Here is a 15,703-nt window from a genome sequence, read left to right on the forward strand (position 1 = left end):
AAAAGAAGGAAAAGAAGAAGAAGAAAAAAAGGATTTAATAAAAATTAGAAAGATGGTAAGAATATATAAAATGCTACTTACAATTATACAGTAAATGACTGGAATGTTACACCAAAGTTACATACAGACGTGAACTTTTCACAGATCAAATTCATTATTAATCATAATTGATCACTAAGTTATAAATCCATGACTACGAATAACATGTGTCAGCAGGATAAATTAACCAATGCTCCCATGGCTACACTTACCAACACCTAGCTGCAAGGATTTCTGTAACATAATGCATTATGTTAATATGCACAAAAAAAGCATTTTACTTCAGTGGAAGACTGCTAGCATGGTGGAGGTTACTAAAATTTAATCCACCTTCACTATCTTCAAATAACGTATCATTTCATCCACATGCAACATCAAAATACTAATAAACAGCAAGAACAGTACTTCTATGCTGGTTAATGAAATTAAAGTGGTGACGATCACTCAGAAAGTGATAAAGAACTGGGACACAGACAAGAGCTGGCTATAACTGGTCCTCTATGTTTCGTGATGTATCCTGATTTGTACACCCTAATTAATATTTATAGGTGAATCAGAGATCTTGTATTAAGCCTTCAAACTCTTACATGATTTGACATATAACTATTTAAAAATCAGTCTCTCCCTCCACACATCGCTCTCTGTCTTTCTCTGGGCTACTGAAAATTATTCTTCTGTAACAGAAAAATCAGTACTCTCCTGAAGTAAATGATCTCTTTCCTTGGGTCTGTCAAAACCTAAATTTCATGATCATCATGATATGATACTAAGCCCAGTTGTTCTCCAGATTCTTCTAGTTTTGGACAAGTTGTGCAGAAGTTTTTCAGGCTAATTGATCAGCTCTAGCCTGTGTTTGACATCCCTTTATTGTATCCAGAATAAATAATCTCTCATGCATACTATGAGGAATCTTGTCTTCAGGAATTTGCATATTAATTATAAATGACTTAGTGAACAAAGAAAGACTTTTAAAAGAAAAAGTATTTTTTTTACTGCCCTGAACTGGATATATCAACAGTAAATTTAATCTTAACAAGAGCTTAAGTAGTGCAATTCAGTCGTTTATCTACAAAACCTGTTTTTTCACATACCCATCGGAAATCCTTCCCATCAAATTTGCAGGCACTTGTAAACAGCACAGTCCTGGCTGGCATATTAATTCCCATAGCAAAAGTCTCCGTTGCAAATAAGGCCTAAATAAACAGACTGATGTTAAACAAGCAAAAATAATGGCTTTTAACCAAACATGTAAATAGTCAGAGATTGATACATGAAGCTTCTCCAGATTTTCCTTCTTATGTGCGGTCTTGGTAGCACAAACAAAAACCATTCTTCCTTTCCAAAGGAATTTCCTCCTTCCAAAAACCCCCTTCCTTTATTTCTTCTACGAAAAACATGAAAACTAGTTAGATGGGACCATGCGGATGCCAAAACAAAACAGAAGTCCTACAAATGCATCAAATACTAGAAATAAAAAAACCAGTGATTATTCTTATTTGTTCTCTCAGTGAGTCAATAGCCTTTGCCAGCTCCTATGATCATCCTCATATGAACTACTAGAAGAGACATAGAGAGATGAAAAATAGCACTTGCTGGATTTCAAAATACACTCCCACCCCTTGAACCCGTTTGTCACTACTAGATCACGCTATTATATACCTATACTCCATATAACATCAGATATATAAAGGCTAGGATTTTCAGAGTACATTTCCCTATAAAACCGACGTCTTGCACAAATGCAAGTTAAACGGGGTGCAAATTATGTTAATGAAAAAATAATACAAGTTAATGTCTATGTTCAAAGTTTGCAAGAAGAAAATAGAGACAGATGAAAGTTGTGGGGTTTTGGGGGGGCATCTGCTAGATTTTCTGTACATTTTTTAAAGCACAATAGCACATTGAGGGAAAGGAGCTGCAGCCAGTTACGTCAATTAAGCTATGTTGCTGGGAGAACTCCAGCTTTCCAAAGCTGCTGTATGCATTTGTAGACTCCAACACTTGGATCCACAGAACAAAGTCCTCCCCTGCATGTGTGTGTTGTTTTTTTCAGAGCAGCTTGCTTACTGGTAAACAGAGTATTAGAAAAGGTTCTGGAAAGTTCTAAGCCTTATGCTTCTGCATAGAAGGACATATAAGACACAAAGTATTTTTCAACTTGGCATGTGCAATGAGTCTTTGCCCCTTTTTCACTTAAGAAGCAGATCTCTACTATGTAATGTATGTACGTACATTCGGAGGCGAGATACACTTCTCGGTTTGTTAGGATTACTGACTGTGCATTCATAATACAGAAAAACCTAAACAGACACAAAACATACCTTTATTAGGCCCTCAGAGAAAAGAATTTCTATGGTTTCTTTTAAGATAGGAAGCAGACCGCCATGATGGATACCAATTCCTCGTTTCAGAAGAGGAAGTACATGCTCCACCTGGGAAGAAAGGTATCAAGGCCAGTAAAGAAGTTTTAATATACTCAATGCGCATGGAAAACCTCAACACTGCTCCTAGTGTTCATATAATTTGCCATTTTCTGATTCAAGATACAATGAAATATATACCCATTCAATATTGTTTTTCAATTACAGCTAGGAATGGGATGAAAGGTAAAGCCAACAACCAATCTTTTCAGTGGCAGAGTAGTCTTACATTGGGTTAGACCAACTGTGAAGCTACACTCTAATTTACATATGCAATCAGTATTTGTCTGTATTTATTTAAAAAATCTCTGTGATACAAAATCATTTTTGGAAATAGTGATCCTCCTATGCATGAGATACTCTGGTTGAATTTTAGTTGCAGTGATTTCCTTTACTGATATATACTGTAACACAGTGAAGTCAGCTCCTTTGAGAGCTACACAGAGAAATTCAGGCTGTAAATGACTGAAATCATCTCTTAAATTGCAAAAACATTGTTCTTTAAACAAACTTCTGCATAAACTTAGCTTTGTCTTTGCTTATTTTTGCTTTGAAAACAGAGATTCTAATTAACAATCTAGCTATCAACTTTTCATTACCATCCCAAACCTAATTCTGAGAATATCCTTTTCAGATGTCATTGCCTATAGAGGCCAAACCGGTCCGCCTGGCCATAAAGTCACTGCTATAAGCTATGCTGAAAACATCGTATTTAACAGCACATAACATCTTTTATATTGGATTCCTATTTTCAGTTCTTAAATCCACACACAAAAACAGATTAGTTTGAATCTGAAGTGAGTAGGCATAGCCAAAAATTACACGGTTAGTTTTTTCAGGGAGAAATTGCCACACTCACTGAATCATAAGAATCAATACATTAAGAAGACAAATAAATGGTGGGAAATGGAGGGAAAAAGTTAACCATAGTTTTAGTATTTGTTACAGAAGTACTGAATCCTGGAATATTCTGTCCTTTTAGAAGCTGGTATTTTTCTACTATAGAGATACAGTAGGGTGACTGTAAGTTACAAGTGCAGATGCATCAGTTCAACTCTGTGAAAGGCTCAGCTGTCAAGAACTGATAAAGTGCCTGTGCATCCTCCTTTGTACTATTTCCAGACAGTTTTAATACAGACATACTTCTTTACATGTCCTCACATTCAGTTAAAACATAGTTAGGAAAAGCTAAAACAGAGGACAGCAACTCCGTGGTTAATTTTGGCATGCAGCATTTGTTGGAATCACAACTGGAAGGAATCCTAGTCACTGAGTCCTTATTTCATAATGGCAAGGAGCAGTGCAAGAGATATTAAAGGCAGGGAGACCTGTAAGAATACCCAGCTCATGCTTTTTTTTGTAACCTGTTCAAAAGAAAACAGTCTCAAGAGTCACAGAAAACTGGAGAGCAGCTGTTACCCCTATTCAATCTCCACTCACCTGAGGAAGCTTTTTGTCTTCATCTGACAGACAATCAATTGCATTACTGAATACTTCTTCAACCATCTTTTTTTCTTCATCTAAAAAGACAAATTGTAACTTATTACAAAATCTAAGAGGCTAATACCCTACGTAAAGCATCACTGCATTTTAATATTTACAAAAGTTTACAATAAAAATGGCAAGGGAAGACTGTGAAGTCTATACAAAACCACCCACATCGGGAGAGATGAGCAAGACTTGAATATGGAACTCAAGGAATCTAACAGTGACCAGAAGTAGATGCTTGGGGAAAAGCAAGAACAGAACAAAGCTGGAAGAATAATCCAGACTTTAGCTGTTTTCAAGCTCAGGGGATTTCCTGAGCTTGGAGGTTTATGAAATAGAAAATACATCAAGTGTTTCTCTTCCATCTACTAGGCCCTGTCTGCAAGGACATAGGTTCCTCCTCTTGCCTATTAAAGTTTACACACTTTGTATTTAAGTAGTACAAATATCAATAACATATTCAAAGGCACGACTGAAGAAACAGTATAAACATGTATCTCTACACCTACACAAACCTTTATATTTTCTGACAGAAAATGGCTACATAATTTTTCAACAGGGAAGCAGTTGCTAGGTTTGGAGCAAGTAAGCAAGTAAGAAGTCTGCCCTCAACATACCATTTCATGTTTGTGAACTGTTTACGTATAAACAGATCCCTTATTTTTGTTATTACTCCCAACATTTCCAAGAAGCCATTAACTTAAGCTTTTTTCCCAAGCTTGGTCTTAATCCAAAATGAAACAAATCTTATTTGTTTATTGTTTGGGTTCTTCTTTGGAGAGAAGGAGGAGGAAGGAAGGAAGGAAGGAAAAGTAGGCTGGATGGTTGAGAAAGAACAGTCTGCATGGCTTGTTCTACAGCTCTTGAGACTTTGAGAGAACACAAACTTCTACTGCACATAACAATGAAAATTTTGGAAAACGCATTTGTTATGATCACTCTTCTCCCATTCTAGATAGAATTTTCTAAAAACTTTTGTTATTACTACAGTCAACAGGATTTTGGAGACAGAAGTGAAGTTTAAAATAGAGAATCAGATCAACATTGTGATGACCAAATATCCTCTGTGTTCCAACAGTTTCCTACTGCAAATAGCCCAAGGTATTAAAACAGTAAATGAAAAAGTGATACACACTTTGACTTACAAACTGTTTTCACACAAAAAGTCTCAAAGGAAATAGAGATATCTAACCAGAAAAATGTTTCCCCCCCAAACTACAGTTAGGAGTAAAACTATATTTTACTTATCTGTACCTGTATTGAAATCTAACTTTGTCATCTGAAGCGCATAGGCTTCGCAATCCTTTTTACTGAAGCTGAAAATAATCACAGGTTGGAAATTCCTTTCCATGATCATCTTCACAATCTTAAATACATTTGAAGGACCTGCAAAGAGATTATATTGATTTCAAAGTTATTTTAGCAAAAAATATCTTACAGAATTACAGAACAATTGACATACAAGTGCAACTTACATGCATTTGGTTTTTTTAAAGGTAGTTGTATTATGTAAGTTACTTAAGAATGGGATTCAAACTCACCTTTTGTTCCTCCTTTCCTGCCCTTCTGGTCCCCTTTTGCTAAGTCTCCTGCATCTCTAAGTACTTGCATTGCTGTATTAAAATTATCTTCTCTGAAATCTCCCTAGATATAAAACACAACCTTTGTAAGCAATTACTCTTCTTTTATACAGCCCACTGAAAAACACTAACTTAGCACTTCACATATGCAGTATCGTTACCCCACATTTACAGGCAGAAGGACAAACCAATGCACAAGCCAGCAAGCAACTTTACTAGGTCATTGGCACAGCTCAGAATTAGACTGGTGGCTCTACCCACTCAGCGTTCTACCTGCAACATCATTAGCCGTGCTACACACGCTGAACGACAGAGTACCAAAACTAACTTTTGCCAGAATTTCATGTCTACATGAAACCAGGCTGTCCGATGAAGATCTATTTTCAAGTGCATTACCACTGTCAGTGGCATTAGCTTCTGCTGTGCAGATGGATGATGAATTTTAAACAAGTCAGTATTTCTGAATCACCTAATGACACAAAAATATTTTGCCTCTTTAACCAAAGTCACATGCAAATGGTTCTGCCTTTTTTTTTTTTTTAATTCAACTGAGAAACAGTACAAGAAACATCAGCTACACTGCAGATTTACAGAAAGCAGCACACAGTTTAGAAAAGAAGGCAAGGATGGGGGCACTTAAGACATCTCAGCAAGTATTCCTCATCTGACTACCCAACATTAGATAATAAAACCAATTTATTCTATGTGACTGCAAAACTTAGCAGTAATTCAGAGATCATTTTTACTCATTTGTACTTTGTTTTAATACAAACTATCCTTTATATAACCAACCCAAATTCTGCAACCTCTTAACTGATATGCGAGGAAAAAGGTCTTCAAACAAATGGAATATTCCTTACATTTTCATCAACAACCAGATGGAGTCCATCTCCTCCTGCTGGAAATATATAATGCTGCAGTGGAGTGGGTCGATAGTCTGTGTAAATCACATGGCAAGGCTATAAAGGAAGAACAGTATATGCATAAATATTTTAGGTTTCTAACTGCATTGTAAAAATACTTGCTTGATAGAAAATCAAATATATTACTATTAAAACAAATCTTTCTAAAAGCCGGAAATCAAGACTCACAGAAACTAAGATAATAGATTTTCTTTCCTGAAAATGGATTTTGTACTCGCAGCCTGCAAATTCTTTTGAAGAACACAAGTTGGCTACAAAATCTTTCTCATACAACAGAAAAAAGTAAAGACAGGTTATGATTTCTTCTGTAATATTACAGAGACTCAAAATCCTAACACCCTTTAAAACCAAAGGAAGACCTATTAATTTCTATATTGGAAAATATCCTGCAGCACTACTTACACCACCCAAAAAAGGCACAGTGTAGACTTTTTAAAACAGAAGATTTCCTTACAAATCTAAAAACTGTATTTCACCTGATGAGTCTCCTCTGTTACTTAAGCCACTTTGCATTATCAATCCTAAAAGAAATGTGCATAATTTCATAATATTTATGTATTAATAGTTTCCATTCTTTTTTATCTTTGTGCTCGGATTCTCATTGCTATATGAATTCCCAACACTGCACAGGAAAAGCTTGTTTACAAAAAAAAAGCACAACACTTCTTTTAAAACATTAAACATCACGTAAATCTGCTTTAAAAATTGTAGCCTAGTGTTCTGCAAAACAAAGTCAAGGTTTTCTGCCAAGCCTGAGCGGATACCTCTTATGTTATATTCTTTTCATCACAAACCACATGAGAACCGATCTTCAGGGTATCTGTAAAATCAGAGCAACCTCTTGTAGATACTAACTTCCACAATTCTAACTCTCATACTCCTTGCACTTTTTGAAAAACAGAGTAAGAACTAACTTAATAGTTATGGGACAGAATAGATTTGTCACATTCCTCCTCTCTCATTTTGTTTGTATGCATATGTATTACTTCCCATTACTTTACTTTTGATTCCAGCATGGCTTTCCTTCCGAGTTCTCCAAAATACACTGTTGTCCAGTTGCCCTGTAAGATCAGTACTGCCACTGCCAGTAATAGGTCACACGCCTTACACTAACTCTGTGTTGTGCTAACTGTGCAAGGCCCCAGTCCTGGCATTAAGCTCGTTATAAGCACGTGCTGTGGGAACCTGAGTTGGGACCAGGTGTTTCCTGCAAAGTACAGTTTAAATATAGTATAACACCAAAGGCCCTGCATATGGGCATAGTTTGAAAACGGAGGCCAAAGAACTACAAACAACAACTTCATGGTCAGGTATGGTCACGGAAGACATGCAACTTTGGGAGCTAGGAAAAGACTGCTCTAAACATAAGGAAGAAAAGTTAAGGAAGGGAAAAAGAACAGTGCAGCAGGACAAGGCACCTGGCTGCAGCTTGGGAAGGTAAGACCTCCCAGCATTGTGCACAACACAGTACAGGGAGCAGAAGCCAAAGGCTGAAAACTGTCTAGAAACAGCAATGTTTTATAGAAAGACAAGATCTTGAATTTGGGAAGGACTGTCATGGGAATCACTGCTATGGAATGATGATGGGATACTTGCCTGCTCTCTCTGCCAACTCCAAGGACCTCTGCTCTGCCTTTCCCCCTTTTCCTGCCCTGCCTGCCTGCTTCCACCACCCCGTCCCTCTGCCTGCCTGCTCCAAGCAGCTCAGCTCTCCCTCTCTCCGCCTGCCTGTTCCAGGAACCCCGACTTTCCAAAGACCGTTTGACTTGCCAGCCAGCTGTCCAGTACTATGCATAGTGGTAGGAATGTGTGATTTTCTCCAGAAATTCTGCATGTTTCTTCTCTTTAATGCTGTAATCCTTCAATAAAGCCTTATTGCATATCAACTCAATTTAGCTAGCTCCTATTTTAGGCTTATCATTCATCACTGATCATTCCGCAAAGGAATCACCACATATTCAACATATGATCTTGAAGCAGAAAACAGCAGGAAAAACAATTAGGAATTTGTGTGAACTTAGCAAGCATAATTATCCAGAATATAACTCTGAGAACCCATAAAAACTGTTGATGGGTACTTATCCTGTTGCCCTCAGCCCACTCACAGATGTACATCTATTTTAAGGCACATAGGTGCAAGAAAGTATGTCTTTGTTGAAATGGACACCCATACAGTATTTAGAAATTACAAGTGTTAAGTCCTTTAGAAGTACCCCAAAGCCCTCTAAACTCCTGAAAAGTCTCTGAAAACCATACTATGTTCATAGTATTTGTTCATATTTCATAATGTTTGTTGAAATCTGGCTGGTGTTGAAAATAAACTTTAAAGAAACATCTTTAATGTCACTAGGTAGAACCAACAGCCAGTATAGCTGTGAAAGCTAGAAGTACAACCAAGTAAGACAGGAGTGACCAGATCATCATTTAATAAGTAATAATTATACAATTAAGAAAGCTAGTAAGTCCAATTTTCCTCAACCAAAGACATAGTATTATGCCACAAGACCACAAGGATGAAGGTATAGAGCAGTGAAAATAAAGTTACTTGTTTGTGAAGATGGCAGATCCATTCAGCAAACTGACGAGCATTTGGAATAGTGGCAGAAAGGAACACATAATGAACATTGTCAGGGAGCAAAATAATTGTCTCTTCCCAAACCACACCACGTTCTGAAAATGGAAGTCATACGGGAAACATATGTGGTTAAAGCCTATTTTTCAGCTCTGAAGCCAGAGAACAGTGTTTTTAAAGACAAAATAAAACAAAAACTAAGAATAACATCCCCTACACAAGTACACACAAACGTATGCCCTCAAAATAGCTTCTGCTTTGGCAAAGAAAATGGAGACTGTTAACACACAATAATTCTTTCATACATTCAGTAGAAAGAAAATTCTGAATGATTTATGCACACAGATGATCTATTTTAAAAGAGAGATAAAGAGAATAAAGATTTAATTCTTTAAAAGAAAATCTTTTCTTCTTGGAAAAAAAAAGATTCTAAAAGAAAAATTGTAAATATAGGATACCTGAATCTCTCATGTAATGGATTTCATCAAAAATAACCCATGCAACTTCTCGCATAACCTCAGAACCTCTGTAGAGCATACTTCTCAAAATCTAGAAGAGTAAAAAACAAAAAATACGAACAATTTAAGTGGCAGCCAAACAGAGATCCATCACATGAAATAATAACAGTGACAAGTTACACAGATGTCACTAAGCAATTGCCCAAATCTTTGGTTCATATTTATACGGCACTATGAAATCTCATTTTGCACAAAACCAAATAAAAGCATTTAAAGATTGGTTTTTGAGAAGACTTCCAAAGTTGATTCCAATAATAAACACTTTTCCTTTTTACTGACAAATTTTATATATGATATGATATGAATTGCTCTCCCTGCAAGAACAGTGAAGGAACAAGAAAAAAATATATTTTTCTCCCAACTTCTATGGGGCAGCATATTACCACAGCACTTCAGATCTATTTCTGCAGAGTCTTCTTCACTCATCCTAGTAGATACCTGTCTGTGATCACTATGAGGAAATCCTTTGTCAGAAGTCAGTCAGCCTGTGTCTCCACCTCCATCTCTCCATACCAGTTTTGAGGTGAAGATAGAGGAAAATTCCAACTCACAGCTAAACAGATTTCTAAGACAGAAATAGCACAAAACTGTGCCATCAGTCCTTTGTTGCCAAAGGTGAAAAGCTCTATATTCCTGAAGTAATAGCACCTGCGGCTCACACACAGAACATTGCTCAACTACTCCCTCCATGTTACAATTGAATACTGACCGTATAGGACTTAATAAGTCTGGCTGACTTCAGATATTAAACATCTATCCAAACAAAACCCAGTGTCCTAAGCATCCAGAAAGCTAAGTTTTGTTTTTCTCCACCTGAGAATAAAGTTCCTGACTGATAGTTCAAAAGCATGAATTTACAGAGATTTACTTAAGTTTTGCAATAACAAAAGTTAAATCAAGGGCAAGAGCAGCTGCAAACATAATGAACTTTAAACACTTTTGACCCTAATTGGTCTTATTATGATAACTTTAATCTATTAATATAGGACCTTCTCAAGCTAGAAGAGAACACAGATGGATCAAGAACTAATGTCTGATCTTACCTCTGTTGTCATTACCAGACAAGATGCTGTAGGATTAATGGTGACATCCCCAGTCATCAAGCCAACATCTTGAAATTCTTCATACATCTCACGATACTTCTGATTACTCAAAGCTTTAATTGGACTTGTAAATATTACACGCTGTTTCTCCCTCAAAGCCAAGGCAATTGCATACCTGTATTCAAACATTGAACATATGAAACATGTCAAGAAGATACTCACATCTTTTTACTTTCCTCTAAATTTCAAGTTAAAAAATAAATTCAGAACACTAGCAATGATATGAAGCATTTCATATTTAGATTATCAGTTCATGTTCAGTGCAATCTAAGCTCAACTACATATGCATCTTTGCAGAATGACAAATCATTGACAACAAGTTAACCAATTTAGATGGACATCAGAGCACATCTAATCTAATTGAAAAATCTAATTGCCACTGTCTTGTTTCTAAGAATACATGGGGTGTGGGGGGGGAACTACCATTTTTTGAACCCATTTTCTAATACATTTACACATACATCTCAGTTCTCATCTCAGTTTAGCACAGGCTCACTGCTGTTAGAACAAACCATGACAAAAAGGTATACCATCTTTTAAACATATCCTGTCTGATAAACACCAAGATGAAAATTAAATCAAACCAATGTTTCTGACAGAAAAGTGAAGAAAACATATAAGAACCTCCTTATTACAGCCAGGGGCTAGAAAAAAAGAAAGGTATTTCTCTAAAATCATATAAATCATTTACAGAAATTTTCCTTTCAGTTTATACAAAGCATCTTAAAAAAAAGTAGATTGTTAAAAAAAACCCATAAGCTTAAACATGAATTAATCCTTTCACTACTCACTAAGCAAGATGAAAGAACTTGTATATACAAAAGTAGTCAATTCAGGTCAACACACTGATGGTCCAAACTTTTTATTAAGGAACTGATGCACAACAGCTACTGATGGTTAAGTAAAACCATCACACCATTCTTTTATTACAGCCTGCCAGAAAATTACTTACTCTGCACATACAGTTTTACCAGCTGATGTATGAGCTGACACTAACACAGACTGGTTGTTATCTACACAAAGGATAGCTTCTCTCTGAAAGGCATCAAGAATAAATGGATATTCCTAAAAAAGAAAGAAAACAAACACATTACATATTTTAACATACACTGTTACGGCTAATTGATTTTCGATCTGACCTAGCATGCAAATTATAGGCAGAAGTGAAAACCTGTAGTTACTTGTAACTTCAACTGATCTTAATTCAATATTTTGTAATGGCTTTGTATTTAAATAATTTTCTCTCTCACATACACAAACACACACCCCTAAGATCTTTGCTCAGGTCTTCTTGTCGTGTCAAATGAAAATCTAGCCCCTCTGACTGGATTTTATATAATTTACTAAGTTAGGAAGAAAAGCCACAGTGTACCACTGGAGCCACTGCCAAATGTCATACAACACAAATGAAACACAACCACCTACCCACCCCATTCAACCATGTCATTTTACTCAATTTAAAATATAAAACACCAATCTTATTTATGACAGACCACCTTTTCAACATACTCTTTTTGTCAAGTCTTACTGACAAAGTCCATCACTGTCCCCTTCCCACCATCTACTGTCTAAAGCATATGCAAAATGAAAACGAATTCAATCTACCACATACTTTTGCAGCTTTTCCAGTTCTTGGCTTCAGGCCTGTGAAGTCTTCATCTGCTGGAAGTGCAACCTAATAAAATACATTTTAAACAAAAACAGTTGTAGAATTATCCATGTTCACACCAGTGACATGGCAAGCTACAAAGAGCTGGGGCAGGAGATGTAAAATGCATAAAAACAAATTTTAAACATTTCTATGTTTAAACATAGAAATTTTAAACATTTCTATGTTTCTATGTTTTAACATTTCTTATTATTTCTATGAGCTCCTATGTCAAAGTTTCCTTCCTCCCTCTCAAAGTTTTTCAACCAATGTTTCTACCCTCCTATCACCAATAATACACCTTCTCTCATTTCTCTGATACTGTCCACTCTTTGGTTTGTAGTATTTACGCTTTATCTTACTTGGAACATTAGCTCTTCAGGCCAAGACATAGTCACGGCTTCTAACCAACAGACATGAGAAAAATTACTTGGCTTGCATCATCCTTGGAAAGGGAGTATGATAATATGCAGATAAAGTTCCTGTTCCTGGTCAATATTCATCCATGCTAGATATTTTCTACAGTATATACATGTATTTTGTGTATTACATATTTAGCTCACTTCAGCTACCTCTATTGGATATCTCTGTGTAACAAAGACTGTGCATATGCACAGGCTTTAAAACCTGTATCATCACTTGTATATAATTCTTCAGGTCTTTTATTAAAAATATGTCATCACACAAGGTCACTGAATGTGACCCTAATTAACCTGAGTTAGTTCTGGAAGACAGCACAGAAAAGAAGATAAGTATAATAGCATAGGGAAGATATGACTTGCATATGTAATTCTAATAGAAACTTCCTAACAAACATCTTCAAATGAGGGATGATTTTAAAAAAAGTCAGCATTAAATACTTCTGATTTTTAATATTTTAAACTGTATTAATTTGCATCAACACAATCTGAAAATAAATATTTTCTTTTTTGCTTTCACATAAAAATGCATTATTTCTCCTCTTTACTAGAATATCATTTTCAATACTAATCAGCTTTAGAAGAAAGCCTTTCATTCTTGAACCAGAATAGTGAAAAATTTTAACGCGCTGCTGAACAGTTATATTGTACTATGAACACAGATCTATTTCAATAATCAATAGATTCTTCTTTTCAACAACAGCACTCAAAATGTGCTTGGTATATTTCACAAATGAAAACTTATCAAAATTATCATTGAGTCTTCCACAGTCGCTCATTTTCTTGTAAATGTCACTCAAACTGCTTCAGATATTTCACTGATTTTTTCACTGTGCATGCACAGTGTCATGTCCAAACTTCAAACTCTTTACAAGCCTGTTCCATCTTAAATGTAATGTGAAACAGTAAATAATAGATATATATAATGACAATAATACATCTCAAGACACCTTCATGAACATAGTGAACACAGAAAACTTTATAAAACAAGTCTACACTTTTCATATGAATTCTCAGTGCACTCACCTCATGTGTACAACCTTCAACAGTTTCCACAGCTTGCACCTTTACCTGAGGCATCAGGTCTGCCAGACTAAAAACACGCAAGTTAGTATTGTCAAAAACGTATTTGAAATTCATATTTTCTTTATAAGTAGAAAAATGTTGAACTTTACCTCTACTTTAACTGCAACATCTAAAAAGGCATGCACGAACTTGAAAGGCACCCTTGGTAGAAACTACTACCAGTACTAAGAATACCAGTAAGTGCTAAAATTTTGCCATCTTATAAGTGTACTTCAGCTTCCACTTTCAATCACACAACAACACTAGAATCACATATCTAAAAGAATGTTCATGTGAAGTTATGATTAAATGCAATTTTTGTCAGTACCCATCAAAACAAAATTTAAGATCTGTATTCATGCTATTAATCAAGATACCCAGTACCAACAGTCTGAAGCATCCCAAGCAGCAGCTGAAATGAGATACCTCTTCTCTTCTTTACCTTTTACTTCTCTTTGGGCCACAAGAAGGCCCTAGTGTCTCACAATATAAAATGCAGCGGTTTTCTCACACTGTACAGTATTAACAGACTTATTTTTACAAAGCTACTGTGGGCAAGTATCTATTTTACTGAGAAGACCACTAACACAGAAACTGATCTAGTTCTGCTCTGCTTCTATACGAGCACTCTTTGTTGACAATGTTCTGACCAGCCTTCTCATCAGTACTCTGAAAGGAAAACTCACCTTGAATTTAAGAAAAGTTACTGCATAAGAGCAAAGGACAATCCTGCCCACAATTCTGCCTGACAGAAGTCAATAATATGACACCCAGAGAAAAGCACAAGAACACAGCAAGCACATAGTTTATACTTCTCTAGTAGTCTTTTACATCTTGAGCTAGAAAGTACATGCTTGTATTTAGCAACACTGGATGAATTTTTATTCCGTGAACCTACCTAATCCTATTTTCCGTGAACCAACCTAATTTCCTTAACCTATGTAAACTTTTGAGCTCCCAGCAATCTCTTAGGATACGCTGAGTGGAGGGAGCTCCTGAACTGTACCCTCACTCTGCTTTCACACCACCTTCATAATACTTATTATGAAGTTCTGGAAAGAAAAGAGGGAGAGACGTGCAGATCCTAAAGTACAGAAATGGCATGCTGGCTTCCCTTCAGCCATCTTCCCAGTTGTCAATGACTCCAAGCTTATCCCCCTCTCCATGTCAGATACCTGTGATGCCTGTTCAAATTTAAAAGCATGTCTGTATTCAGATCCCAAATATTTGTTCCAGCTATAACCTTATATGCCTAAAAAGTCTTGTTTCTGTCTTTTTGGTCAAATTTTTCTTCTTCTATCCCATGCCAATTATTTCTTTCAGTGAGCTGGTACTCACTCACAATCCTGCCTCCTCTCGTATGCCTCACTACTTATCTTTTGCTACATGCCTGAAAATCAACATGATGGCAATAACCAATAACCATTGATCCATTTACAGTAACAATAAATAAAATATGAACACTTCATACTGCAGTTACCTATCTGCAATATTTACCTACTATGCTAAACATGCCCAGTGCTCATCAGTGCCAAAGTTGTGCTACTACTACACCCTCACCTATGTACATAATGGAAAATCAACCTCATACACAAACCCATCTTTCCATTAATACACTACAAAGACTATTCACAACTAGCATATGGCTAATTAGCTCTAATAAAGCTTACATATATATATATATATAAAAATATATATAATATAGTTAATCAACTATAATATAATATAGTCTTGCTATAATTCCCTTACACATTAGGCTAGGAGACTTACTTAACATCTTCTGATACAACATCTTCCAATTTCGGCTTCTTTCCCAGAATTGCATCTTCTGCACTGTTGACTTCTGCTTCCCTTTTGGATTTCCCTGTAGCAACTGCTGAAGACTTTTCCTCTAATCGTTTTCTGTACGACAAAAAGACAACAGATCT

General features: G+C 36.0%; 1 protein-coding gene across 1 annotated transcript in view; it reads right to left on the reverse strand.

Moving 5' to 3' along the window:
• LOC135324872 (exosome RNA helicase MTR4) overlaps positions 1 to 15,703 on the reverse strand; it is a 48,583-nt gene that overhangs the window by 32,239 nt on the left and 641 nt on the right. The window contains exons 2-14 of the mRNA XM_064501880.1: positions 15,546 to 15,677; positions 13,737 to 13,803; positions 12,256 to 12,318; positions 11,596 to 11,708; positions 10,584 to 10,758; positions 9,481 to 9,571; positions 8,996 to 9,120; positions 6,388 to 6,486; positions 5,489 to 5,591; positions 5,202 to 5,333; positions 3,900 to 3,979; positions 2,361 to 2,471; positions 1,131 to 1,232 (exon numbers count right to left, since the gene is read on the reverse strand). Of these exons, the coding sequence (XP_064357950.1) occupies positions 1,131 to 1,232; positions 2,361 to 2,471; positions 3,900 to 3,979; positions 5,202 to 5,333; positions 5,489 to 5,591; positions 6,388 to 6,486; positions 8,996 to 9,120; positions 9,481 to 9,571; positions 10,584 to 10,758; positions 11,596 to 11,708; positions 12,256 to 12,318; positions 13,737 to 13,803; positions 15,546 to 15,677 (1,393 nt within the window). The remainder of the gene's footprint in view (positions 1 to 1,130; positions 1,233 to 2,360; positions 2,472 to 3,899; positions 3,980 to 5,201; positions 5,334 to 5,488; positions 5,592 to 6,387; positions 6,487 to 8,995; positions 9,121 to 9,480; positions 9,572 to 10,583; positions 10,759 to 11,595; positions 11,709 to 12,255; positions 12,319 to 13,736; positions 13,804 to 15,545; positions 15,678 to 15,703) is intronic.

Source organism: Dromaius novaehollandiae, chromosome Z, assembly GCF_036370855.1.
Source record: "Dromaius novaehollandiae isolate bDroNov1 chromosome Z, bDroNov1.hap1, whole genome shotgun sequence".
In the NCBI taxonomy this organism is placed as follows: domain Eukaryota; kingdom Metazoa; phylum Chordata; class Aves; order Casuariiformes; family Dromaiidae; genus Dromaius; species Dromaius novaehollandiae.